This window comes from Schistocerca piceifrons, chromosome 2 (genome assembly GCF_021461385.2).
Source record: "Schistocerca piceifrons isolate TAMUIC-IGC-003096 chromosome 2, iqSchPice1.1, whole genome shotgun sequence".
Lineage (NCBI taxonomy): Eukaryota > Metazoa > Arthropoda > Insecta > Orthoptera > Acrididae > Schistocerca > Schistocerca piceifrons.
In genome coordinates this window covers 712,363,309-712,389,651 of record NC_060139.1, presented here as the reverse complement: position 1 = coordinate 712,389,651, position 26,343 = coordinate 712,363,309, and the positions used below count along the sequence as shown (strand labels likewise).

Here is a 26,343-nt window from a genome sequence, read left to right as displayed (position 1 = left end):
CAAGGAAATGCAATGGGAGAGAGATGGATGAAAGAATATGATGGAAATAATAGAGAATGATGAGAAGAAGTGTTATTGAGTTATTGATCTTTGGTATTAAACTCCACCTCCAGTCGAATGCATGGTGATGAATGGACACTGCCAAGTATGGTCAAATGACAACCCAGCTGTTGTGCACTACAAATGTTCAACAACTATTATGCTGTAAGATATCAACTATTACATAAGTTCTATTCACACCAGTCCACTGCAGATGATTATAGTCAACCTGTGGGCCTACACTCATCACTACACCATGAATGAGGTTACTCACGTATATGCCATAGCTGTTAAGAGTACCTGCTGCTCAACTAGCCGCCAAGCTCAGGAAAACTAAGCAAGATCACATTTATGGAAGTGTAGCCACTTGAAAATCCTCCGTGGATGACAGGAATGCTCAATGAATGCCAAGCAGTCTGGGTGCCAGTTGACTCAGGGGCTTCTTTTTCTGTAATGTCAAGCACTTATCACTGTCATCTAAAGAAGGCATTGGTCCACGATGCTAAAGGAATTGTGTAGAAGGTTGCAAATGGGAAAAGTCCAGGTGACAAGAACATGCATTGCAAGAAAAACTATCAATGACACAACACAACCCTTCGAATTTGTTGTTTTAACAGAAAGTAGTTGTGGTTATTCTTGGATGTAACTTCTTGCAGGCATCACAAAGATCAGAAGCTATTCCAACAAACACATGTAACAACATGTGGTTGTTTGCTGAAGAAGACATTGATATCCTGCTACCATCATTGAGATGAGTTCCAGTTATCAATTGGAACACACGGTTAAACTGTGAACCTTTTTTTGATTGGTTGATTACAAAAGGCTACACAGGTTCACTCAAGAAATCTGTATGTCAGGGGGTGGGAAAGCATTGTGGGTGGGCAAGTAGAACTTCGAATCATTAACTGTCACTAGCAGCCACGACTCACCTCTAAAAGTATATGCAGAGGGACCGCCGAACCGATCCAGGAAAGAAAGCTTAGTGTCATTGATGAAAACTTATACTCCATTACCACAACAGGAAACACTGGTGATGAAGCTACTATCAAGCTGCCAATATGATCTGGCCTGACCAAGGAACAACAGAGGTGAGCAATAGCAATGACACGTCAATTTTTGGATGCGTTCAAGTCCATAGTGGAGAAAAGACAGCCCATAATAAAACACAATACCAACACTGGGGATCATCCACCAATTATCCAGTGATCATATAAAGTTTTGTCAGCTGAATGATGGGTAATACTGGAAGATGTGGAGAAGATGCTGCTAGATGACATCATTTAACCTTCACAAAGTCCTTGATCCTCTCCGGCAGTCCTTGTGAAGAAGGATGGCATATGGTATTTCTTTACCAACTACCAATCATGTGACAAAATCACAAACAAAGATGTCCATCTATGGCCATCATGCTTTGATGCACAGGTGGAAAAATTCTCCTTCAAGCCTGCCTGCCATCTCAATTGCAACCTTTAAAGAAACTTAAACTGTCGCCATGGAGACACAAGAGTATTGGTGTACTGAAGCACAGTGGTTAAAGCAGATCAACTTGAGTTTCCACAAGCCTTTGGAAGATTCATGGGACCAGTTCAGCCTGCTGCACCTAATAACAAGTTGTGCTATATATGCGACAAGACTAGCCAGGTATATGTTTGCACAGGTAGTTTCAGTGCAGTTCATTTATCATAATAATGGGAGCACCAAAACAAACAAACCAAACTTAAAGGCAACTGAGGAGAAATTACGAACTAGGAAATACGTACCAGTCAGGAAATGGAGCCCAAGTCCACCAGGGGAAATGTTGTCATGTGTTTATAAAGCAACTTCAAATAAATTAGTAGGTGTCCCACAGTGCAGATTGTGTAAAAAGTTACTAAACATTCATTTGGAAACCTCGAGTGTGTTACAATATTTCTGTAAATTTGACACTCCAGAAATATTTTGAAAGAGGACAAAGACTTAGTGGCTGATGATGTGTGGAAATGTGTGCTAAGGACTTGAGACATTCTAAATTTAAGGCAAACATTAAATGAAATAGGAAAGAAATACGGCTCGGTGGATATTAAAAACCACATTGTACTGGTATGCAACATAGTACAAAGACAGCTTAGTATGAAAGAAAAGCTTCTCTTTCAGACATGCACTTCTTACATTAACATAATATGAAAAACATACTTAATGTTTACTAAGATGCACTAGAGGAACTGAGATTGAACTATTTTGGCCACTTAGAATATATTCAGCAAACTCAAAGTACAAATCCTGGAAAAGTAATTAAAAGTGGTATAACTGGAGTCATATTTGGCTGGAACATTAAGGTAACAGTAAATAGACTTCCAAACCTTACTTTAGTTGGCTTTGCAGTATAATAGACATCTTCAGAGGTTTTCCTGGAATGAGGCACAAGAAAGATCCTTCCTTATCCTTAAGGAGGCGCTAACATTTTTTCCAGTTCTGGCATTGTATGACGAGAATGCCGATACAGAACTTCCCAAAGACAATAGTGGTTTTGGAGCAGGGGCAGTTCTAGTAGATCTGGGAAGGTGCTGAAAAGGTGATAGCTTATTTTTCAAGAGTACTTTTTAAGTCTGAGAATAACTGCTTTACAGCTGAGAAGAAGTGCTTTGCAGTTGTTTGGGTCACCAACAAGTTCTAGCAGAATTTATTTGGCAAACCATTCACTGTTGTGTTGGATGACCATTCTGTATGCTGGCTGGCTAGTCTGATAGATCTGTCAGGTCAGCTGGTGAGATGGCAATGATGCTTCAGGAGTACAACATCACAATAGCATACAAAAATGAATGCAAACACTGAGGACATTGACTGCCTTTCAAGAAATCCTTTGGCAGAACACAGCAGCATGGACAAAATCTCAATCACCACCACATGAAATCACATTGCTGCTGAACAGAGGGAAGATCCAGCATTTCTGAAAACCACAGAATCCTGGAGAATGACGAACTCACCAAAAGAGGATTCCAGATGATAAACGGAACATTGTGAGACTATGACTTGATGGTGTGGAAATAGCTGTTCATGACCCTAGCTCATTTTTGGCTTAGTATTTCCATGACGCTCCAGCATTTAGTCACCTGGAATTTGTGAAGACTCTAGACGAAATCATATGCAGATATCACTGGCCAGGTCTCTACCAGTCCATTACATACTATATGAGCCACTGTAAGGAATGCCAATAATGAAAGCACATGCCATGATTATCTCCTACCCTGCCTGCAGCAGCATCATCCCACTGAACTGGAATTGACCTCTCAGGGATGTTTCTGAAGTTGACAAATGATAATTGATGGGTGGTAGTCTGTGCTGACTGTCTCTCACCTATGCTGTCACCAAAGCTGCACTTACTGCTGGAGCTCCGAAAATTAAAAGTTCCTTGTAAAAGATGTCATGGCAAAGTACAGAGCACCTCATGTAATGATCAGTGATCATGAAAAAGTTTTCCAGTCAAAACTAATATCACAGGTAATTTCACATTGCAACATCACCCACAGGATGACAACTGCCTACAATTCATAGACAAATTGCCTCACACAATGCTTTAATAAAACATTGGCAGATATTCACTCGATGTGCGTTGATGTCAAACAGAGAATTTCGATACAATATACCCATCATGACATTTGCATCCAACACAGCAAAGCAAGACACTAACCGCTACACACCATTATTTCTGTTCTATGGTCATGATTTCATAACAACAATGGATACACTGCTCCCTTTTTAATCAGACAACAGTCCAGATGACTAACTAAACAGCTCGTCATCAAGACCAAAGAAGCAAGACAGCTGGCTTGCATAGGAACGTTGCACACCCTGGAGAAAGACTGAGAGCACTATAATGCCAAGCATTGGTCAGGGAGATAGAGCCTAGAAGACTTAGTATGGATTTTTATGCTGTGGGGAAAGTGGGACTACCAAAAATGTCACCGAAGTGCTACTTTGAGCCATGTACTTCATTGCCTGTTAACCATCACATATGAAGTCGAGGATTATGACCCATCATAAAAAGACGAAAGCACAGAGACATCATCCATATCCTCCATATGAAGACAGTCTAGAGGTGCAGAGTGATGATCGGAGTTTAGAAGACCCACTTGAGACTGTGAAGCTTTAATACTCATCATACTAAAAAGGATGTAATGACAGGACCAGAACACAAGGATCTGCCAACACTGCCAGAACCATTGAAAAGATCTGGAACCAGGGTGGAGCAATGCCATGTGCTGTGATGCTACAGTGTGGCGTAAAAGTTACCATCACTGGCTGGTGTGCTGTGGGTCACCAGTTCAAACCCAACCACCAGCAATTATTTGCTATGTAGAATTTTTCCAAGGAGCTAGAAATATATTTGTAATGCTTACATTTTCTGGAATATTCAGTGCTTGTATAAACAGCTACACTCTGCATCAGGATGTCATTTCAGTTTGGCTGTACGTTAGTATTCATAATAAACATACTTTCAGTTCAGCACTTGATTGATGACCCTGCTTTGGATTTGGACTTGTGTGCCATTTCTATATGACAATATGGCTATTTCAGCTGTTAGTACACCATCTTTAGTAAAAGAGGTGAATAGTACACACAAGAATAAACGTGCATGGCTGGGAAATTTAGTCATACAGCATGACTGTTGTTAAGCGTGATACCTAAAACAGGTTTTTTTCCCCTCAAAATTTTGATTAAATGTGATGTACAGTTCTTTATCAGCAGCTGTTATATATGATTGGTGCCAGTTACTTAGCAGAAAGACAGTAGTTTTGCAGTGATGTGACACTTTTATTCCAAGAAAGTAGATGGCAGGCAGGTACAAAATACATTGAAGGCAGTTCATAGTTAATCTGCACTAGCATTCAAGACAGTTTATTAACAGGTAAATGTATATAAGTGTTGTCATAAGAACAGGGCTAATTTAGCACATTCCTGACAATCAAATGAAGTTCTTCTGAACAAATGAACAGATAAATTAAGCACCTTTTATGAAAAGACACATAATATCTAGAATTAAGTTTGAACAGATCTTGTGTTTCTTTTGTTTGAGCTAAAATTATTTGAGGAAGAATATTTCAAAATTGGGCTTGGAAAATCTAAAGAATAATTTGAACAGTTTCTGGCATTGTTAGGAAAATACAACAAAACACATAGTCAGCATCACCCCACACATTCAAAAACAAAGGATTTTTGAAGGTGAAACTCGACTTAAAAAGCAGGAATAAAATAAATTAGTGTACACAAAAAATGGCTCTTTCTCTGAGATAATACATCTGGGTGCATGTCAGCCACTGAGATGACTAAATTGTTTTTGAAATAGTTCTCTGTAGACCTAGTACCCAACATCTGACTCATATGATCAGTACTGTTTTCTAGTTTCAAAATATACTTTTGAAAGAAGAATAAAGATGTTATCTGCTTGAGATGAAACAAATTTATTTTATTGAGTAACAAAAATATTTTAAACTTGTCAGGTCAAATATATTAAGATAAATAAAGATTATGTTACAGTTTTCTGCTGCTATAAAAAAATTTTATTGTTATGTTTTTTACCAGAATTCTCAATCTATCCTATGTTAGGTTCAATACAAACTATTTCAGTAAACATTGACTTGATTTCTGTTTGAAACATTGGTAAATACTTGTAGTCATTATCTTCATCAGCAGTCTTTAATTGTGTACCTCAATATATTTGTAACAGACCTGCCAACTCTGCTAGTGATTGGTTGACACGTGATGTTACTTTGTACTGTTAGCAACAATTTTGGTTTGCTACATTTCATTGGGGTGTGCCTATGTTTGGATTATGAATTTTACATTCTAGCCTTGTGATTTTTCTATATACACTGAAAGAATGTGCCCCATCACAATAGTGACACTCTGTATAGTCCTAATACAGAAGTAAAAATACAGGTAACTTTCCAACTTCCCTTCTTTTCATTCTTCAGTCCATTAAAAATATTTATGGTCAGTATTTTTATACATGGCTGAACTACAGCAATGGTCAGAGACCAGGAAATGAATCCAAAGCAACCAATCAATTGCAACAGAAGGTAGTTTTATTCTAAGGTTAAATAAAACCACCTTTCTTTGAACTGGTTTGATGCTTTGAGTTCATTTACTTATTTATGATCAGTTCATTTTTATCTCACCTATAACTGAACCATCGGGTTCTCAGATGTGTAATATTGTTGTCACTTCCTGTGTCTCTTATCATTCACATGTTGGTCCTCCCAAAAGCCATGTGTGAAAATGCAATTTTTCATGTGCCAACATTTTCCGAGCAATGTGAATAGGAACCTTTTCCCCTTCACCCAGATCTCCAGAATGGCTCTCTCACTGGGTAGGTTGGACAGTCACAAGAGGAAGCAGCATAATCACCCTTGCAGTTGATACAGTGAGGGGATGGAGATGGAAACTCACCCTCATGAGCGTCCCTGCCACAGGTTACGCATTTGTCTCCATTTTCATGAGATTCACAGGTATGGTTGTAGTGCTGACATTTATAGCAATGTCTGGGATTCGAGATATATGATCTGACAATAATAGCTTCATAGCCAGCCTTAGTTTTTGGTAGAAGTACCACATGGTCAAATGTGAGGAATAAAATGTGGTTTGGCACTAATTCATTACATGGTGAACTGCAGTCACTCCCTTGTCAGTGAGATGGGCTATTATTTCCACCTCAGCCAGGCCATCAATCATGGAACTCAAGAGTGTGGTGGGTCTCTACTTTGTCAGGGTAGGTGTGGAAAAATGTTGCATTGAGCAGTTTCTGTGTCTATAAAACGCTATCCACCTCCAAAAGCAAGGTCCCATGATCCAACTGAGAGCAGCACTTCACAGGACCAGCAATGGCATCTACACCCTTCTGAATAACCAATGATTTAACTGTCATGGAACTGTGACCATCTTCTGTGTGTAACACCATGATGTATCCAGGTGCAGCTACGAGAGCCAGTGGTTCTTTCATCTCAACCCATTTATGTTCTAGAGACAGGGAACTCATCACGGAGAAATCTCCCATGATTGCTAGCATCTCTGACGGCCCACTCCTTCTTGCTGGGGACCCACCTCAGGTGGGGCTCACCTGCGTTAGGTGACTGTCCACACCTCAGGTCACACCTCCCATACACCAGACATAGGGACCAATCGACATAGAGGAAGGTAACAGCTCAGTAAGTCACCCCCCTCTGGGTCTGGCCTTTACCAGTGTGTACGTGCGAGCCCTACTTGTATGGGATTTCCCAGTCACTTTTCATGCATCTAAAACACGTGAGCTGTCCTTCAGGAATGCACAGGGAGGAAGAAGAAGAAAAGGAAAAAGAGAGACATCAAACACCAAATGGGAGGAAGTGTAAGAAAAGGAAGGACAGAGAATGAAAGATGTGTGGACAGGGCAAATCCATACACAGTTTTACCAAGAACTTTGGTTTCCTGAAGATGGCACATGACTCAATCCCAAGAGAGGGGGAAATGGATAGCATGAGGATAGATATGCAGTGCAGAAAGGGAAGTAGCACTGCAAAGGCTGGGCCCCGTGGTAGCCAAGTGCGCGAGCGCGCGCGCGCACGCACACACACACACACACACACACACACACACACACACACACACACACCAAATAGTGGTGAGCCTCCCGGCAGGTCAAAAGTAGACTGTATCCAACTCACCAAAAGTTGAAAACTGCCATCCTAGTGGAAGAAAAAACCTCTACAAGCATATTCTTTTTTTCCTTCTACGGCTATTCTTTCCTTCCTGAATTATTCAGACCAAGTTGTATATAGCAATTTCTGTCTTTAAAGTATTTTTATGATAAGCTGCCCTTTGAGGATCTGATTATTATCTGCATCTTGTGTCTATCTGATTGATCCAGGGAACAAAATAGACAATTGCATAATATGGGTGTCTATGGTGGTAAACAAAACATTAGTAAGGCAGATACTGGCTAGAAAGCTTGAAGACTGACACATTACGATGGCCCTCATAGTTACTGGGTCACTCCTGATGTGTGAAAGTTTTTAACCCCAGTGACGGCGTTAATGAAGTGATTAGGGGTAGAGCTAGTGGTTCAATTTCAACACTGCTCCATGGAATCCTTCAGACTTATTGAATCCATACAGAGTTATGTGAATAAATCAAAAAGGCTGAGATGATCCCATCTCAAGTCCAGTACCTCATCACTGCACTTCCTCATTTGGCTTCGAAGAATTTGCTGTTGTTTCTAACAAAATGTATGTTACATGTGTATTGAAACTGAGTAACTGAAATATAATCTGGTCACCTCTGCATGGTTTATGATGCTGCAGATGAACACTGTCCTTCACCACTATAATTCCTGTAATTCCACAACCACATCCTCCAAACTTCCACAAGCCACTATTTTCATTGCCTTCTTGTCAGTATCAGTTGTCACTTAAGGTGGTCTTCAACACTTTCTGTAGTAACAAACAAGCCTGAAATTGTGCTATAAAGCATATCACACACACAGTCACTTCCTCATATTAACAGACTGTTTGAAATAAATCAAAGATAAGCACCTTATCAAACACTAAAATAGTAATAATTTAACTATGAGCACAAACTGTTATGTCATGCTGACATCCAATGCACTGCTGAACTCTACAAAGTTTCCATACCTTTATTTGATGTGTAAAAAATCAGCATATGTTAGCAACAAATCACACACTTTCATGCAAACCATGTCAAACAAGAAACATCAACATGCTGGAGTGATAATATATATGATGAACCATGCTACAAAATGCTCTTGCAGTGCATAATTCCAAGAAGGACTTCATCAGACTATGCCCACGTCCTGCAGATATGCTTCAATAAGAAAATTTCCAAGCAGATTAAAAGCGAGAGAATGTGCTGATTTCACCAGGAAATAAGCTAAGGATACTCGCTGTAGAATTTTGTGTAGCTCACCCCAAATATCCAGTCTGTGAGCCACCTTCCAATGCTTCCACCAGTTATGTCTTCACAGTTCCCAGTCTTTTGTAGTATTAATAATCTTATGACCCTCTCTCCTGTCATAAATGAAGCATCAAAAACCAGTAGGATTCCTTTGTTCCACTTACCAGTTGATGAAATAATAAAAACTGGAACAGGGCTGACATAGGTACAAAATACATCATATGGTTGAACCTATACCTTTGTCATACCTTGTGGAAGTTCTTCAACGACACAAATGACAGATGGGAAATAGGAAAAAGAAAGAGGATATGTAGTTGGTGGGGAGTAGAAGTGACTCTGAATACTGGTTGAGACACACGCAACTTTCAGAAAAGCAGCGAAAAGTAACAATTGTGGACTCAAATTTTAGTTTACTAATGATAAGTTTATTTATTCAGCATATGGCATACATGGTGTTTAAAAATACAGCACAGTTAAATACATGCAGTTATTACTTCAAGTCAATTACATGCAATAAAATCAACTTTATCTACAATAACATAACACTGAGATGCAAAGATTACATCATCATATACACTGTCATATGACAAGTGAAAATACCTGTCCTCTTGCACTCACATTCTTGTACTGTATGTTTGACAGTGAGACCATAGCATGCACACAATTCAGAGACAACAACTTGTTTCACATGTACATGAAGCTTAGAATACATTTTACACATGTTTCATTGTTAGCTAAAACTGGAGAGCAGATCAGGAGACAACCAGACAGATACCTCCATATTAGCAAAAAATATGCATTTAGTTAAAATGTGATTTACGAAGTGTGTTAAAGTTCTAGCACATTCTAATTTTTTTCTGACAGTTGAATGCATCTGGAAGCATGAGCTTGACTTAAAAAAATACAGGCATTCCTTATTTATGCACAAGCAAGGCGACACCACTATCTCGCACACAGGGCTCTTGTTGCACCTGCCAAACTGCACTGCGTTTCTTGCACTGAAAATAGTGACATTTAGTCTACAATGACAGTGTGCACTCATTCATTTTCTTCATCTGCAAGGCATGAAACAACCACTCACATTCACCATCCATTTTGACATGTAGTGGTGGTGTATTGGATGTGCAGAATGTCCACACATGGCCCAACAGTCCAAACTAGACGAATTTGATATAACAGTGAACCAAATCCACAAACCAGCTAGATTATCAATATTATTGTGCACATGAAGTAAATTATTACTGAGGCCTGTCAATTATGAATGAGATATATCATCTCCAAAGTAGACATTTTCATGTGATCTGTGTAGTACATCCTGTGTGATGAAAAACTTAAAATATCAAAAGTAACTTCTTAGTGGGTGCCTTGGACACAAGTCTGCACAGGTGGTGCACAGTTGTTGCAGGCATTGGAATATGAGTGTTTAAGCCATATCCAAACAGTTTCATCTTGCATTATATTGCTCAGTTCCCCAGTTTGTATTAGAATCCATTAACATGCCTTTGGAGTCCAGGGTCCTTTGTTTATGAGGATGATCTTTAAAATCGCTGTGTCTTGGTACAAAATTTATGTTGGACAGGAAAGGCTAAAGAGTCTGCCGGTAGTTTTCTTGTCAGTGCTTTATTCTGTCTATATTTGTTTCTTCTTATGATATTCCTTTTCAGAGAGGAATGTGTGCTGCCCCAACTACTGACTATGTGTTAACATATTGCTATAATTATTTGTGTGAATCAGCCAGAGTTTACTAGGCTCATTTAATAAACCAAAAGTGCTTTGAGAGAAGCTAGCTTACAGGTGCACTTGCACACATAGAAGGTAAAACTTGTACATGTGGACTGCCTCTATGGAAATACATATGCTTTTGGGAACAGCAGTTTCAGAGCTGATGAAATGAATGTTGATTGCAGGAGTTTGTATACCTTTCTGACTTCAGGACGATGATGTATGTTTTGTCGCCTTTAGCTTTGTTACATTTCTCTCCTTCGGCACACAGCGGATAACCACACCTTAACACATTGGAGCCAGCAGCATACTACATATGTTCACTATGTTTTAGTCATAAAATCTGTCGGACGTATGTCATTCGTTCTTCACTTCCGACTTATTTATTTGTGATTTAAACACATGTTTTATGTTTGTAAGTGGTGAGACTAATTGTTTGGCTTGTCGTTAGGGCATTGTTGATGGCTAGTGTGCACCAGTCTCTCGTGAATGGTACCAATGTTACGTGAACTGTGTGTGTGTGCTCAGAGTATTGTTGAAGATTGTTTTGTTCTATGCTGGCTGCCGTGCTGTGCTATTGTGTGAGTCCTTCCCATGTGTAAAAACATATAAATAGTGAATGTGGCTAACAGACATTGCTTGTCTAACTTAGAAATTGAAGAACTCTTGAACAATAGCTCAGAACTTAATGATCTTTCGGACAACACTGGCGATTTTTCAGAAGACAACGATGACTCACGTGAGCTGCAGAGTGAAATCTGTACTGCTGATAGAAACAATGGTAGTGAGTATGAAGAAGCTAATACACAAGTTTCTATTAGTCAGGTTTGTCATTCAGTTCAACAGCCTGCCCTTCATAATGAAAGGCATCATTCTGATGCACTCCTTGAATTACCTCTGTTTGAAAAAATGAGTGGAATTCAGGTTCCTGTTGATACATTATCAACAGCACTGGACTGTTTGTTGCAATGTTTTGGTCACAGCATGTTTCTAAAAGTAAAGTCAGGGACAAATATATACTCCAGACTGCTAGTCCAGCACTATGTCAATTGTGGAGGTACTTACAGACACTGCACCCCCATTCTCTCACTATTTTAGAACGTCAGGAATCACTAGTGACCTGCCCTGGGTTTGTGCGGGTAACACTAACCATCTATAGTTGGACGATTTGTCTGGCATGGTGATAAGTTATATACACAAACCTTTTTCATGAATACTGGGTAGTGCCACTACACAGTATATCTATCCATGAAAACTATATCAAAATCCGTAAGGTAGTTCCTGAGAGTAGCCTTCAATCCAGACAGAAAAATGCAGTGGGGGACTTTAAATTAGTAATAAGCATAGCTATTATATGTTTCTTTATTACTTGTTATAACATTATTAATAAAATTCCCCTTGCTGTGAAATTTCCCTGGCCTGTGTAGTCTTTTAGTTTTTTAAGGACTGTACTTGTCTGGTTTGCTAAACCCATATGGGTTAGAAGGGTTGAATTCTGAAGCTTTTTTTCGTTAATTTAATGATTTCAGTGATCTCCTCTAGTCCCCAATGCATTTAGAAATAGATATATTCTGAAGCTTTTTCATCAGTTTAATGGCTTCAGTGGTCACCTCTAAGCCCATAGAATAGGATACCTTTCCAAATGACCTCTTTTCTCACAACAATAAATATATTTTAGCCCATGTGTGTCCTATTGCTTTTTTTGTTTTCAAGAGTTGCTTGTTTGGGAGGCTGGGAGCTTTTACTCACCAATGCACCAACCAAACCTTTGGAAGTTTTATTATTACTTCTTTTTATTATGAATATCCATAACATCATCAAGAGTAATGGATCTGTGCTGTCCTCCCAGCCAGATCCCTGCAAGCCTAAACGAAGTTTGGAAGGCTATTCACTATCAACCATTTTACTTTAATATTTCTCGGTATATAACTATCCAGAAGGTTGAGGGCTCTACCACTGTAATGATGCAGGCAATTTAAACCAAATTCCCTTAATCAGACACTCACAATATTTTACTGAAGCTTGCTCACATCTTATAGTAACAAAACACTGCTGGCACTAACCAGTTCCAAGCTTCAACAAATCAATACCCACTTATTTCTAAGTGAACTCTCAAAGTTGTTGACTATTTAGTACAACTCAAGGAGCACAAACAGCATAGGAATGCTACAGATATACTGTGAATTACAACCCATGGTAATATGTATGGGGTAATTTTTATGGTCTGGAGAATACCATCCTTCAAGAATTTCAAAAACTCACTCAAGTATTTGGTTCTTTCAGTGTACCATCTAGACAAAAATAAGTAAATATTCCACATAACCAACGTGGACTTCATAGATTCAAACCAAAACAAATGGAATCTTCAGAAGTTCACCTTGACTAGTTATGTGTAAAACATAGTTCTTAAGCAAATCAAATAGCATACCGAATTCTTTGAAGAGTCTTGAGCAACCATGACCACAAGAGCTGTTGAGGATTTGAAGCCACTTATTAGTGCAAAGGTGGAAGAATATGAGTCCTCAAGGGAACACAATAGTGCTGAAATTTATGAAGCACTTCTGTCTGAGAACAGATCATAGACTTAACAATATACAAAATGAATAAAGAGAGAGCAAAATTTTCAGAGTAACCATCATACTACAAATTAAAATAAAGAGGATTGTGAGAGGCAACTATCTGTTGAGTCACCTTCATTCTTGACATTTGAAAGGAAGATAAGAATTCAACATTTTGCCAGTGATGATATCACTAGATACTAAGCACAAATTTGGATTGCACATGGATGAGGAAATCATTCATCTCTTTTTCCATTGAATTACTTCAGCTTTTGCCTTATGTGATTTAGACAGATCCTTAATGATGTATAGCTGGATTGCCAGGTGATGATCTGGCCCTAATGATTTGGTCACTTTGCTAAGTATAGTGTTTGGAAGGACTGGTGCTGCAGGCAATGGGGACTATCCAAGAGTGAAATATTATTATTATTCTTCTCACTGCTATTACTCTCTACAACAAGTTTTTGAATGTCACTGAAGTTTTTGCATCTGAAGAAAGAGGCTGCAGATTTTAGCTATATAGAGACTTGAAACATAAGATACAAAGAGGGTCTGTTGAGGGCAACATTAATTAAAAGTAAATTTTTCTGTAAAGGGTCAACTAAATACTGATGGGAATTCATCACAAAATTATCACCGAAAAAAAAAATCTCCAACAGTTCATTCTACAGTGAAAAGGGACAATAATTAGAATCTAGTGAGGCATTGCTGAGTTATTTAAATGTGTTTTTCTCCTGAAAGATTACAGTCAAGAGGACACTAATGTGTAAAATCACATAAAGGAGAGTTTAGTCTATTATTACAAGTATCACCTATGAGTTAAATCTTTTGCAGTGGAGAAAGTTGAATATGTTACACATTAAATAGAGACTATGAAATAAGTTAGCTCTCATGCTAAACGAGCTTCACAATGGTCTTCAGAGGGGCACATTGCTTAATATTTGTAAAACTGCACAGAAATTATTATATCAAGGAAAGAACCAGACTAGGACCATTCTGCTTAATTGGAATAATGGGTAAAATACCAGAAAACTTCTCAGTGACAGACTCCCACATAATCACACATTGTATTTGATAAACATACAGAAGTTCAAAATGTGGAGCAGAACTGTTTATATGCAGCCTATAAAAACATGTTTTGAATTGTGGCTGATATGATCTTCCAGGAGTCTGTGAAAATCTCTGATAATCTCCACTGCCCTCACATTTACAGGATAGTCCATGGTTGCTATATGATAGTTGTCAAGGCTATTATAACCACAGGTGTATCAGTTTTGAAAACTTCAACTTTAGGTTGTCCTTGAGGGCCAGCATGTAGGCACATATTTTAGGCATAAAATATGGAATTATTGGTTATATCCTTCCATTAAAGGAGAAGGGAGGGGGAGATTAGTATTTAACATCCTGTTGACAATGATGTCATTAGAGGTAGAGCACGAGCGCGAATTAGGAAAGGATGGAGAAGGAACCATCCTGGCATTTGCCTTAAATGATAAAGGGAAATCACAGAAAACCTAAATCAGGATGGCCAGATACGGGTTTGAACCACTGTCCTCCTGAATGCATGTCCAGTGTGTTAATCACAATGCTACCCTGTTGGTCCTTACATAACCAGCATGATGGCAAAGTTCTTGGTGCAATAGCTTAAGCTGATTATCCACTCCCACTAGCAGAAAGTATGAAATTGGAAGATAACATCAGAACTGTTTTGGACAAGTTTACAGGTCAATGTAAATAAACAAAATTTTCATTTGCTCCACTGAAGCCAAATCATTTACCTAAAAGTCAAACAATGGATGTCAAGTTGCAGACCGGCACAATTAAAAGACACTTACATAAAGCTTTCAGCCACAGCCTCCATCAGTAAAAGAGAGAGACACACCGTTCACACACACAAGCAAGCACATTCATGCACACATGACCACCAACTCCAGCATCTCGGCCCAAAATGTAAATGTCTTTTAATTGTGCCTGTCTGCAACCTGAGGTGTCTGCTTTACTGTAAGCAGTGATCTGTCTTTTCTTACCTAAGAGTCAATTAGAAATCAGTCCTTTGATCATAATAAAGAAATCAAATATAAGCAGAGAAAGTAATGTGAGTTACCTGGATATTCAATTAGACTGAATATACGGTTCAAATTACTTATTGTGCAAACAAGGAGGAGGGTGATATTTATATTTAGCAAACTTATTAGGGTTGAGTAAAGATTCTATGACCATATAAAATTATATCATAAGAGTTTACTTGTCTTAGTTTACTTGTCTTAGTAGTACGTGGTCTCATAGAGCCAAAATTGAAAAACCTGTCATGGCTGATGGCTGTGGAATGGAAAAGTGCAGCCAAGTATTGCACCAGGAAGTATATGTGCCTTTGGAACATCTCCTACAGATACAGTACTCACAATAATGAGTCTATGTGCTTGGGATCTAACAATAAAACAGCAAACTCTGAATAATTACTCAAAAAAGATATATTTTGAAAACTGGTGAGATCCATACTAGGTCAGCAAACATTTTATCAATCTGAGATTTTTTTTAAAATGTGATTTTTTTGATCAGTGGCAACAGAAAAAGAAAACATCCACTGTACAAAGAACACTGGAGGTATTTCCCGACATCTAAGAGACATTAAATAAGAGACAGTCAACCAACACTTCTCTACCAGACATACTTTTGATGGATTGCGAGAAGTTAACGTGGGCCACCAGAAGTAATTCCCTGCAGCTGAGCTATAATGCCTAATTACAAATGTGTGAATACAACACAGTCATAATTCAGCCATCTCCTATATGGAAACAAACTTGTTGACACAGGATCCATAGCTCCGTGGGGCACACACCATACTCTCGCATGTCCCTCAGCTCAATATAATTGAAACCAAGATTCAACGGGCCATATCACACACCCCACAAACACACTCCCATGATACCGTGGTGATGTTCACAGGTCTATTCCAGTTGCCGAACTCTGTGATAAGTGTCAGCAAAAAGAAAGAGGTCTCTCATCAGCTGCTGATACCCTCAAAGTGCATTTTTGTCTCCATACAGTCTTAGGTGAAATAGGTTCATGGCCACATTTAAATCAGTGGTAATCTGACTAACAGTACATCCAATATTGATCACCCTGTATGGCCCTGAGGAGGAGACACTATGTCTGTTTCTCAGACATCTGAGGTTGTCCTTTGCTGTGGCTTATGTGCGTGAAAAGATTATCTCTGCCATAGCCTACTGAAAATCCATTATACACTGTTGAGCTCAGAAACCCAAATTATTGTGTAATTCCAAATAGCCTACAGTATACTATGACCCTCCACCTTGCACAATCTTCCATCCCACATTAAAAATCAACAAATTTGTGATGGGGTGCCTACAACAGATCCCTCAGATGTGTCATGCTATAAGCTGCATCTAGCCACGACATAAAGGGATCATAGAAGGCATAACTGTAAATGAGACAATCTATCCATGATTTTTAGCCACTCAGTTTAATACCATACACAGAGTTGTAGAGAAGTAGCACATCCAATTTCTGAATCTGAGTAATGAATAATTATGTATCAACAAACATGTCAATCAATCAAACTAAATAGGCACTCACTCTAGGTAAGAAGATAATAGTGACCTTGTTACTATCAAACCCAAGAGAAAAATTGATGGTGAAGAGATAAATCTCATGGGTGCTTTCAAATCTCAAAACTGTTGAGAAGAACTTCTGTGCAAGCAAATACCTAAGTCTGTAGCAGCTCCATCTTAGTTAAATAATGTTCCACAAAAATATTGTGTACAATACCACCCTGGGCTGTAACTGGTTAAGAAACCAGGATGACAATTGGAGGACATCCTCAAGTAATGGTCTGGAATGAAATCATCCCTGCCAATTGTACCCACAGCTCCCCTACCACCTTCTATGAAAACCACTGCAATATCCTTATGCCTATAACACAGTTAATCATGCTCTCTTACCCCATGGTTCTTACTTGTGAAAGGCCACTCCCTTATAAAACATGCTCCACACACCCTTCCAGTATAAGGTATTCCAATCTGCAAAAAGTAAAACAAATGCTATGAAAACATGGGAGGCAGTGAGAACAAAAAAGAACTAGCCAATCTGTAAGTTTTAACTAAAATTTTTAATTGACTTTCACTTTTTTTTTGCATATTCAGGTGTTGCGAATATAAATAAATAATCTACAATACAAAATATTGGGTAAACCTGTAATGAATGACCATTGTACATTGTGTATATCAGAAAACCATGTAACACAAAGTGCACAGATATTTACTTCAATGTGTGGGCCCCTTGAAACTTCTTCCCAGCCTCAGAGCTTCTAAACCCCAAAGACAAAGACTGGACTTTTAATATTTAATTGGCTCTTCGTACCTACTAGTGTCTCAATTTACATCAGTTAACTCCCCTTTCGCTTCCTCATTCTTTTTAAAATTATTTCTTACTCCATCTTCTATTTATATTCTGCTTTCCTCCTTTGTTTCTTTATCAACAACTTTCTACAGTATTCCTTCTTCATTTTTATATTTGTGGGTAATAATTAAAAAATCCTCCTTCCTTCTTGCTTCAAAATCTTCAGGCTTCAATCTTTCCAAATTTGCAATCTGAACTCCAGATTTTGTTTCTGCTTTCTGGATGCTAATAACAGGCATTCTGTATAGGATGTCAACTGAAACCCAAAACTGTCAGCAAATCTTACAAATTACACTATCATATCACATATTCTGAAACCACAATATTTCTTTTGCATGACTGTAACTTAGCCCCTGTACAAGAGTTTGAAATAAATTTAAAAAAAACTATTTAAAGCGTTTGACACAGTACCCCTATCTCAATGTATTTCAGCTATATCATTGTTCCAGAGAACACCTCATAATTCTGTTTAACATATACTACCATGAAGTTTTATGTGATACTTGAAATTATGTAGACAACACAAAAATTTTTATCAACTCATCACTATATTCAGTACAATCATATGCAAAATGACCTTGTAGCTGGACTCACAGGTATTAGATCAGTATTATGTCCCAGGTCTCTTTCACCTCGCATTTCTCCTGATCCATGGGGTGAATTTTTTTCCCATTTCAAACACCTATACATAAAACATCTCCCTTTTCACACCAATTGGTCCATATTAATAAAGGTACTACTAAAAAGTTATAAAATTTTGAGGTTCTACTGTTTTGTACACTTTTGTCAGTACATTTAGGGATATTTTAGAGGTACAAAAACCTGTTTGTGGCAACAGTGCATGAATTAAACCACTGCAGGTTGACACAGAAACATGCAATGTAAGTGGCATGCCAATATCAGAGCTTAGTGTGCCTGTAAAAATCCATGTGGGTAGTGGTCTTGGATATAATGATTCTGCCAATGAATTTTGCGTGTATTTGAGACACAGTAGAGAAAGTTATAGGGTGAAGGACCCATTCAACAGCAATACAGACAATGCTGACTCTGTACTACTATCCAAAATGAGAATTATTAATTTGCCTTAAGTGCTTGACAATGTCCTACCAGCCGATCACCTGCCCTGCAAAGACACCTTATAGTAGGTCGTGTAATGTTCAGCTTCACTTAAAAGATTATTATATACATTCCTCTCACACGAAAGTAATGCATGACTTGGGAAATGTGGTATCTTCATCATTGTTTGTGGGGTAAAATCAAATTCACATATGAGTTACATTTGGACCTGAAGAGTGATTTTTGCATATGTTTGTCTAGACACATCTAGAACCCATTACAATATGTATAAGATTGCAGAAAGGGACCAATATGGTTTTCTTGCCTGGGATAAAATTATGTCAGCATACATGCCACTGCTTATGTTTCCTTAAAGTACTGTGATGAATAACAGGAATGAAATTCTGCAACAGAATGTGCAGCTTTCTCATGCTGTGCATCGACATGTGTTCCATTGGATGGATTACAACATCTGATTTTCTGTTCCTGCAACATGAGGACATCAGACTTAAATTCAATTACACAAGCATGTGGTACTCTAATTTGTAGGGCCAGAGCCCTAGTTCTGCCACCACAGATCACTGCTAATCTTCAGAGGACACTTGCCCAGTAATGCGAAGGATTACCACAAGCCATGCTTTCTGTCCTGATCCACAATATGGAGAGCTTTAGTGGAACTTTTACAGTGATGTATGAGCATCACACCTCATGCTGATGTTCAGAATGCCAGTGGTTAAGAACCGTTACATATGGCACCTTCATTCACCCTGTCTGCCTGGTACACCCTGTATTCACATCACTGTTCACAGTATCACTAGGAAACCTTCTAGTTACACATAATTGCTATGCCTTGTGTTGGTTTGTGGAATGCAAATATCCCATAACTTACTTACTTGATTATAATTTGTGCACGTCAGCCTTGCTCCAACTTCACTGATCCAGTAACTTGTAAGCTGATGATCCCTTTCTGTATTGAATACTTCTTTTATCACCTGAAAGTGTTATGGGTTCTGCCAATTCATGGTGGAAGATTCCGTTTTATCACCCAAATTAAGTTGTTTCAGCCTCTAGATTATATTTTACTGTTCTTTAAGTGTATGTGATGAGGGTATCTTTTAAGATATGAACAAAATTCAGAAAGAGAATGACATTTGATGTAAATGTAAAATCTAAACTTGGAGGAACTATGTTGCACAGTTGTTTAACATGTGCAGTTCACAGATGAATCAGTGTAATATAGCCTCCCTCTGCAATTATGTTCTGGGATTTAACCAATAACATTGATTAAAAAAATCAAAGAAATTAAACCTCTGCAAACTGAAGTATATTTTTTTGGCTGGGTAGGACAAGCCAGTAACACTAGATAATGGTTGCTACAATTGTGTGCTTGACAATGAACTAACAAACAGTACTGTCACTCCTAGGATGAAAACATAGTGGTCAGTTGAGTTTTGATGCAAAATCTGTTTTTATTGTGCAATGACTGGAGTACATATTAAAGTGAAAATAATGTTTAAGAGTGTCATTAGAGATAGATATCTACAACCCACTCATCCCAGGTGACATCAAAATCCGTGCAAGTTATCAAGGCCAAGTTTTCTTCAACCACACTGGTAGCTTCCAAATTCTTCTATACCTACAGTAAAATACTAATAATGAAGAATACTTCACATTTTGTAATTTGTAGCAATTAACTTGGGGACAAGCAGCAGTGTTATCCCATGAGCTAACATTCAGAATAAACAACCAACAAATTAAAATGGGTCTTTCAGTTTGCTAGCTTAAACTATAAATTCACAGAACAGTTTACAGCTGAAATGAAGAATGGACACCTGCAGCATGAAACATATCAGTGAGTTTCCTCCATAAGGCACACAAAACTTGATATCAACAAAACAAATTTGTTTAAAATCAAATTCACATTTACTCTTTATAGGAAATCTACTCTTTTACCAAGAACCAATGGAAGATTCAGTTAACATGAAAATCTTCTCATTAAGTGATGGCAGAATAAAACACATATAGAAGGTATTAAAATGTGCAGGCTTTCGGAGCCAGTGGCTCCTTCTTGTGGCAGACGGGTTGAAGGGGAAGGAAGAGGAGTGATGAGGTTTAGGAAAATCAGTAGAGCTTGGTTGAGAAGGATAAACTGATTGCTGGGGCTGTACTGGATGAAAAAATTGATTATTTTTGTTTATTCATTACAGGTTAGGTTACGTAACTAAGTGCAAAGTTCCTGGAGAAAGAAAACTGGATTTCCACAGAATAGGGATCTTACAAAGCACTGGTCTTACATTTACATCTTTCACTGACGGCTAAACATGTATGTCTCCAAGAAATGGATACAAATTACCATACTCAATAAACTATCAATTACAGCTATTGTGATGGACAGTGAAATTACAGCACAACAGATAAAATAAGCCAGTCACTAGATCAGAAGTTTGCAGATTACATTCTTCCATCTGGATATACATTGCACATCCATGTTATTGTTATTATTATCATAGTTATCAGTGATGTGGTCATTTATTATAAGGTCAACAACATATATATCCAATGTTGTCTACACCTGTTGGAATCTGAGGGTTTAGGAGCAACTATGCTAGACTCCTGAAAGTAAGGTAGATTGAAATCTGGTAGGCAACCCATAGCAGCATAGTTGAACCAGCGTCATTAATCAATACTGTTCCAGTGTTCTAGCACTACTCACTACAAACTGTTGTGCAAACTGTGCAGTTATTACATATGGACATCAAGCCTGTATTGTTGAATACAGAACTCTGTACTGGCAGCAGCTGTACATTCCCAACTATATATACATGCACAGAGACAGTAAGCAAGCAGATTGAGAATTAATATACTAGCAGATTTAGCTTTGTTGACACAATGAAAATGCATGCACACAGATCCATTATGCTGCAAAAGGTACTGGGAATAATAGAAAACAGTTTATATTTTGTACATGTCCAAAAGCTAGAACATATATATGATGAAAACAGTCACTATGACTATCAAAGTTAGCATCTTACCAATTTTTACATTTGTCTTCCTCCTGTTTCCTGCAGCATTCTGCCACACACTACACTACATTGCTCATAACCCCCTTACTTTTGGCAGTGACTTGTATGAGATGTCTAAACGAACTTTTGTTTTAAGCACTCAGTGCATCCTTATCCTACTTCTATATGTCCTACAGAATCACAATTCTTTCCTGTATATTTTATTACATTAATGAATAAGTAAAAGGTCTTACTGGCTTGATCCGCCACTGTGAATTGGCCACAAAAATAACAGGATCCCAATTTAGTGGCAAAAAAAGGATACAAATACACAGCTAATGACAACAGTGCTATGACATAAAAAAGCTGCCAAGGGGAGATGCTTTTAGTGCAGTACTTGCTCGCCAGTCTAAGATTCATACCACACAGGATTGGTACAGATAGATAAGATCCAAAGAAAAGCTAATTTCATTAAAGCTGGATTTAGTAGGCACAAAAGTGTCACAAAGATGCTCAATCAACTCCAGCGTGATAGAGGCATTGTGGATCATGGTATGGTTTACTGTCAAAATTCCAAGAATTTTAAGTTTCTACACAAATCGACCAAAGTATAGCTACCTCCTGTGTATATCTTGCAAAAAGAAAATGAAGATAAAATCAGGGTTATCTGAGCTCACACAGAGCGTTACCAACAATCATCCTTGCCACAAATAATTTGTGAGTGGAGGAGGAGAGGAGAAGAGATGATGGTGGTGATGGTGGTGGTGGTGGTGGTGGTGGTGGTGCTGGGGAGTGACATTGGTACACAAAGTACACTCCTCTGCACACCATAAGGTAGCTTGCACAGCACATACATAGATGGATAAATAGAACTTGTAAAGGCAAGGATAAAGATTTTTCCCATTTATATGAAATGGAATAAAAAGAGCTAACCTCTGTTTTTTGGTTTTCATTCATTTGTGCACTTCTACATTTTTAAACATGACAGGATGTCTTCTTTCCATTTTCTAAACATTAAAAAAGAAGAATAACTACAGTTCTTTATTAGATGGAGTTGTTCTACTGTACACTACAATAACCTTTGCACATTTCACATGGGAGAAACCACTGGACAAGGAATCCATGTTTAGAACAATATCAGTTCATTTCCAGCACCTTATTTTTAATATACATAACTTTACAACCATGTTAAACCAGGCATCATGATAATTAGTAAACAGGCTGTACTCGAACTCCATCAAGAAACTTTTAGGGATGTGTGGGAGCTATGGTCTTCAGAGGCTCATTTCACAGTAATTGTGTTTCATCTGATTTCTTGACCCCATTTATCTTTGTATTTGTATTGAACTGAAAACATCTGTGCAACAGTGCAAATATAGACGGTATGAGCTGTGTGTTTCAATGGACAAATAACACACCAACCGTCTGCAAGTAATTGTTCAACACATTGACCTAGGTTTCGACACATCTAATGTCTTCATTAAATGATGTCCATCAGATGTAGTTCCTTGCAAAGTATACATACCCAAGGCTAGAACATTTTTAATTTCTGACTTGAACATGTCTGCTCTAAACTTTGACTGTTGCCTTCTTGCAATGTAACTTTACAGCTTTTAACATTTTATTTTCATGGAGACTTTCTTGGAGACATCCTTAGAGGAGTCTAAACCTAGGTCAATCTATTAAACAATGATTTGCAACCAGTTGGCTGTGTTGTTTATCCATTGAAACTTATATACAGTTGCTGAAAGACAACCAGGTTCACAACTGTGAGCTGTGTGTCTCATTTAGAAATAAATCTATGCCATTAAATCACAATAATGACAACAGTAATGTACACTTTACTCTTTGCCCACAAAGTTGCATTTATTACTGTCTTTACCTGTATCTGGTTAGTTTTTTCAACAATGTTACTTGTCCATTAACAGTGGTACATAGTAGTATGGATAAGTTTAATGAAAACTGAGCTAGTATGCAACTTTTTTATGGGTTCATTACATACAATGGAGGAGCAGCACAATGCACTGTAATAAAAGCGTTTGTGTTTTATCTGAGGTTTATTGCATTAACCTCTGTTTTATGCTTTTGTAACTGTTACAGGCTTTTCCACTGTTTTGATGGTATTTTTGCAGAAACAATGGTGACTGAGGTAGCAACATGAATACATCATAATTACATTATTATTGTGCAAAAAGCCACTGGAGACCATGGCTTCCTTATATCGAAATGCTCAAAAAATACTCCCAAACAACCATCAATATTTATCAGTGTAGTATGATATCTCCTGTGCAATGGAATGCCCGAAAGCTGCCATTTGTGAGGTTTTCATAAACCACCTGTATGATTTTACGAACAAATATTCTGTAATCAACGTCCTTACTCTCTTTTGTTTATTCTGAGATTTCATGAGACAATGTGTGCCAAAGCTACAAAGTCATGAAATTAATCACAATATAATACATAAATTCAGACAAAACACGAAATACATAAGAAAAAAATATAAAATAAAACATTTCTGGTTGTGTATACAAATACATCACGTTACAGTGCAAGGCTATAACTTAATGTAACTTTTTGTAAAAAAAAAAAAAAAACCGCTACAGCACTGTCTTTCAATATAACGTTGAAAATCTCGAGTGTAGTTACAAAAAATCCATTTCTCTTGGTAGCCGAGTGGAAATAGAAACTGCAGACTAATAAGGCTACACCCACAAGAAACCTAAGAAGAAACCTTCGAGGAGAAAAACGCTGGTGACAGACCGGTCAACTAGATATGTACCCCCACCAAAAAAAATGTTAATAATTAACCATTAGTTTCATTTTCCTGAGAAGTCTGCTCTGTACAAAACAAAATAATTACCTAAGCAGTTCACTTTCCCTACAAGAGACTTCAGAATACTCACACACACAGCATATAAGCAGAAAAAAAACTTAATTTAATCAGATTACCAATCCACATAATGAGGTAAACGATGCACATCCACTCCAGTGGCAAAGGATGAAGGTTGCTGAATAAGGGAAAACGACACTCATCTGGATTCCCCCAACGGATGTCTGCATCTGCGAGACCTCTTTCCTCTGGTATATCTAAGACCATCAGCAGCCCTGTAAAATGATGCTGTGCAGGAGCCTGTAATGTTTAAATTATTCTAAGAACCAATTTGTAAATCGCAAATGTACCAAAGAGTGCTCGTACAACTCCAAGCGACGAAGGGTCTGTGGGTTTGAACAACAGTTTTACAAAACGTTCCCATGTTTTCAGTTCTGAAATAGAGAAACCAACGTATTTCTCGAACGACGATAAGTTATGGTTCTGTTCCCTTAATGAATCCTTTCTTAACTGTCTTGTGGGTTGCACAGGCAATGGCGTCGCCTGCTTCTGCGCTTGTAATCTTCGTTTGACCATTCTACGTGCGTATGCTTATTGTACAGTCTCAATCGTTAATACTCTTCATTGTATCACTCCGGAAGAGAGATGTACAACTTAATTTTTGTATATCTTTATACTGTCTGCTTGATACAAATTACAAACAATGCCCATCTCGTCTATTAGTTCCCCGGGAATTCAAACTGAGTTTCACCGCGGATTGTGTATTACTGGTCTCCGTGTAAGGCGCACAATCATTATAGGTTGCTTCCTACGCACACGGCGCCAATTAATTTCCAGCCGCCTCTCTCTCTCTCCCCCAGATGTCAAAACAATGTTCACAGCTGTTTGCTCACGGACAGTATATCTTTGCTGTTACCATGGCAACAGCATCTTAATCAGTGGCTGCACAGTTCACTTGTAAAATCCATGGATTAATGGTCTTCAAGTAATCATGTAGTATATTATGAAACTATTTTAATTTATCGTTCAGTTTAATATTCATCTATTGTTTTAATAGAAAAAATATTTTGTATGACTTTTCATAGTTTTATACGTTTTCAACGGTAGATAACTCTTCGAAACATAAGCACCGGTACATACAGTATATATTGCGACCCCACCCTAAAGAAATGTCTGTTCTTTCAGTGTGAATCACAAGTATAAAAATAATACATACTGAAAACACCACTTAATTCGTATATATGTATTGACAAGTTACAAGTTCTTCTCACTGACTGGTGTATCCATTGGGTTTCTGGAAAATTGAACGATAAATGAGGGCAGAGTACCTAAAATACTTCTTATAGAACGAGATTTCCAGCGTATATACAAGCCATATTTTATTTCTTTCATGGAATCTTACCTCCATGATTTCTTTACTTTCGAGTTCCACGGATCTTTGATGCGAGTGTATCGCTAGGATATAGAACCTGTCAGATTATAACAGCAATAACCATATGTAAATAGTCATGAAGCCTACAATCCACATCATATGCAAACAGATACATGATGTTCAAGTGTTCAAATAATAATACAGATTATAGTAGCAATGATGGTTATAGAATTAAACTATAGGGCTTTCATTCAAATTCATATGAAAAGCATTCTGTCAACAATTGATGTACCAGTGCCACATTGTCAGTTCCTATAGGAATGCTTAAAGTTAAATACATTTCTATAATTTTTACACGTTTTCGAAACATTTCTGTAAAGAGTAGAAAGAACTATTAAAAAGATAAGTCTTAGCTCTTTTTTT

The 26,343-nt window shown here is 37.9% G+C and overlaps 1 protein-coding gene across 2 annotated transcripts in view; it reads right to left on the bottom strand.

The window, feature by feature from the left end:
* Positions 1-25,446, bottom strand: part of LOC124774329 (vitamin K-dependent gamma-carboxylase) — a 71,724-nt gene extending 46,278 nt beyond the window's left edge. Inside the window, exons 1-2 of one of the 2 annotated variants that reach the window (XM_047249471.1) lie at positions 24,899-25,446; positions 24,668-24,823 (exon numbers count right to left, since the gene is read on the bottom strand). In XM_047249471.1, the coding sequence (XP_047105427.1) occupies positions 24,668-24,823; positions 24,899-25,124 (382 nt within the window). In that variant the 5' untranslated portion in view covers positions 25,125-25,446. Of the gene's footprint in view, positions 1-8,326; positions 8,457-24,667; positions 24,824-24,898 lie in introns of those variants that run through there. The other variant, XM_047249472.1, reaches the window with a different exon arrangement.
* Positions 25,447-26,343: the final 897 nt, after the last annotated feature.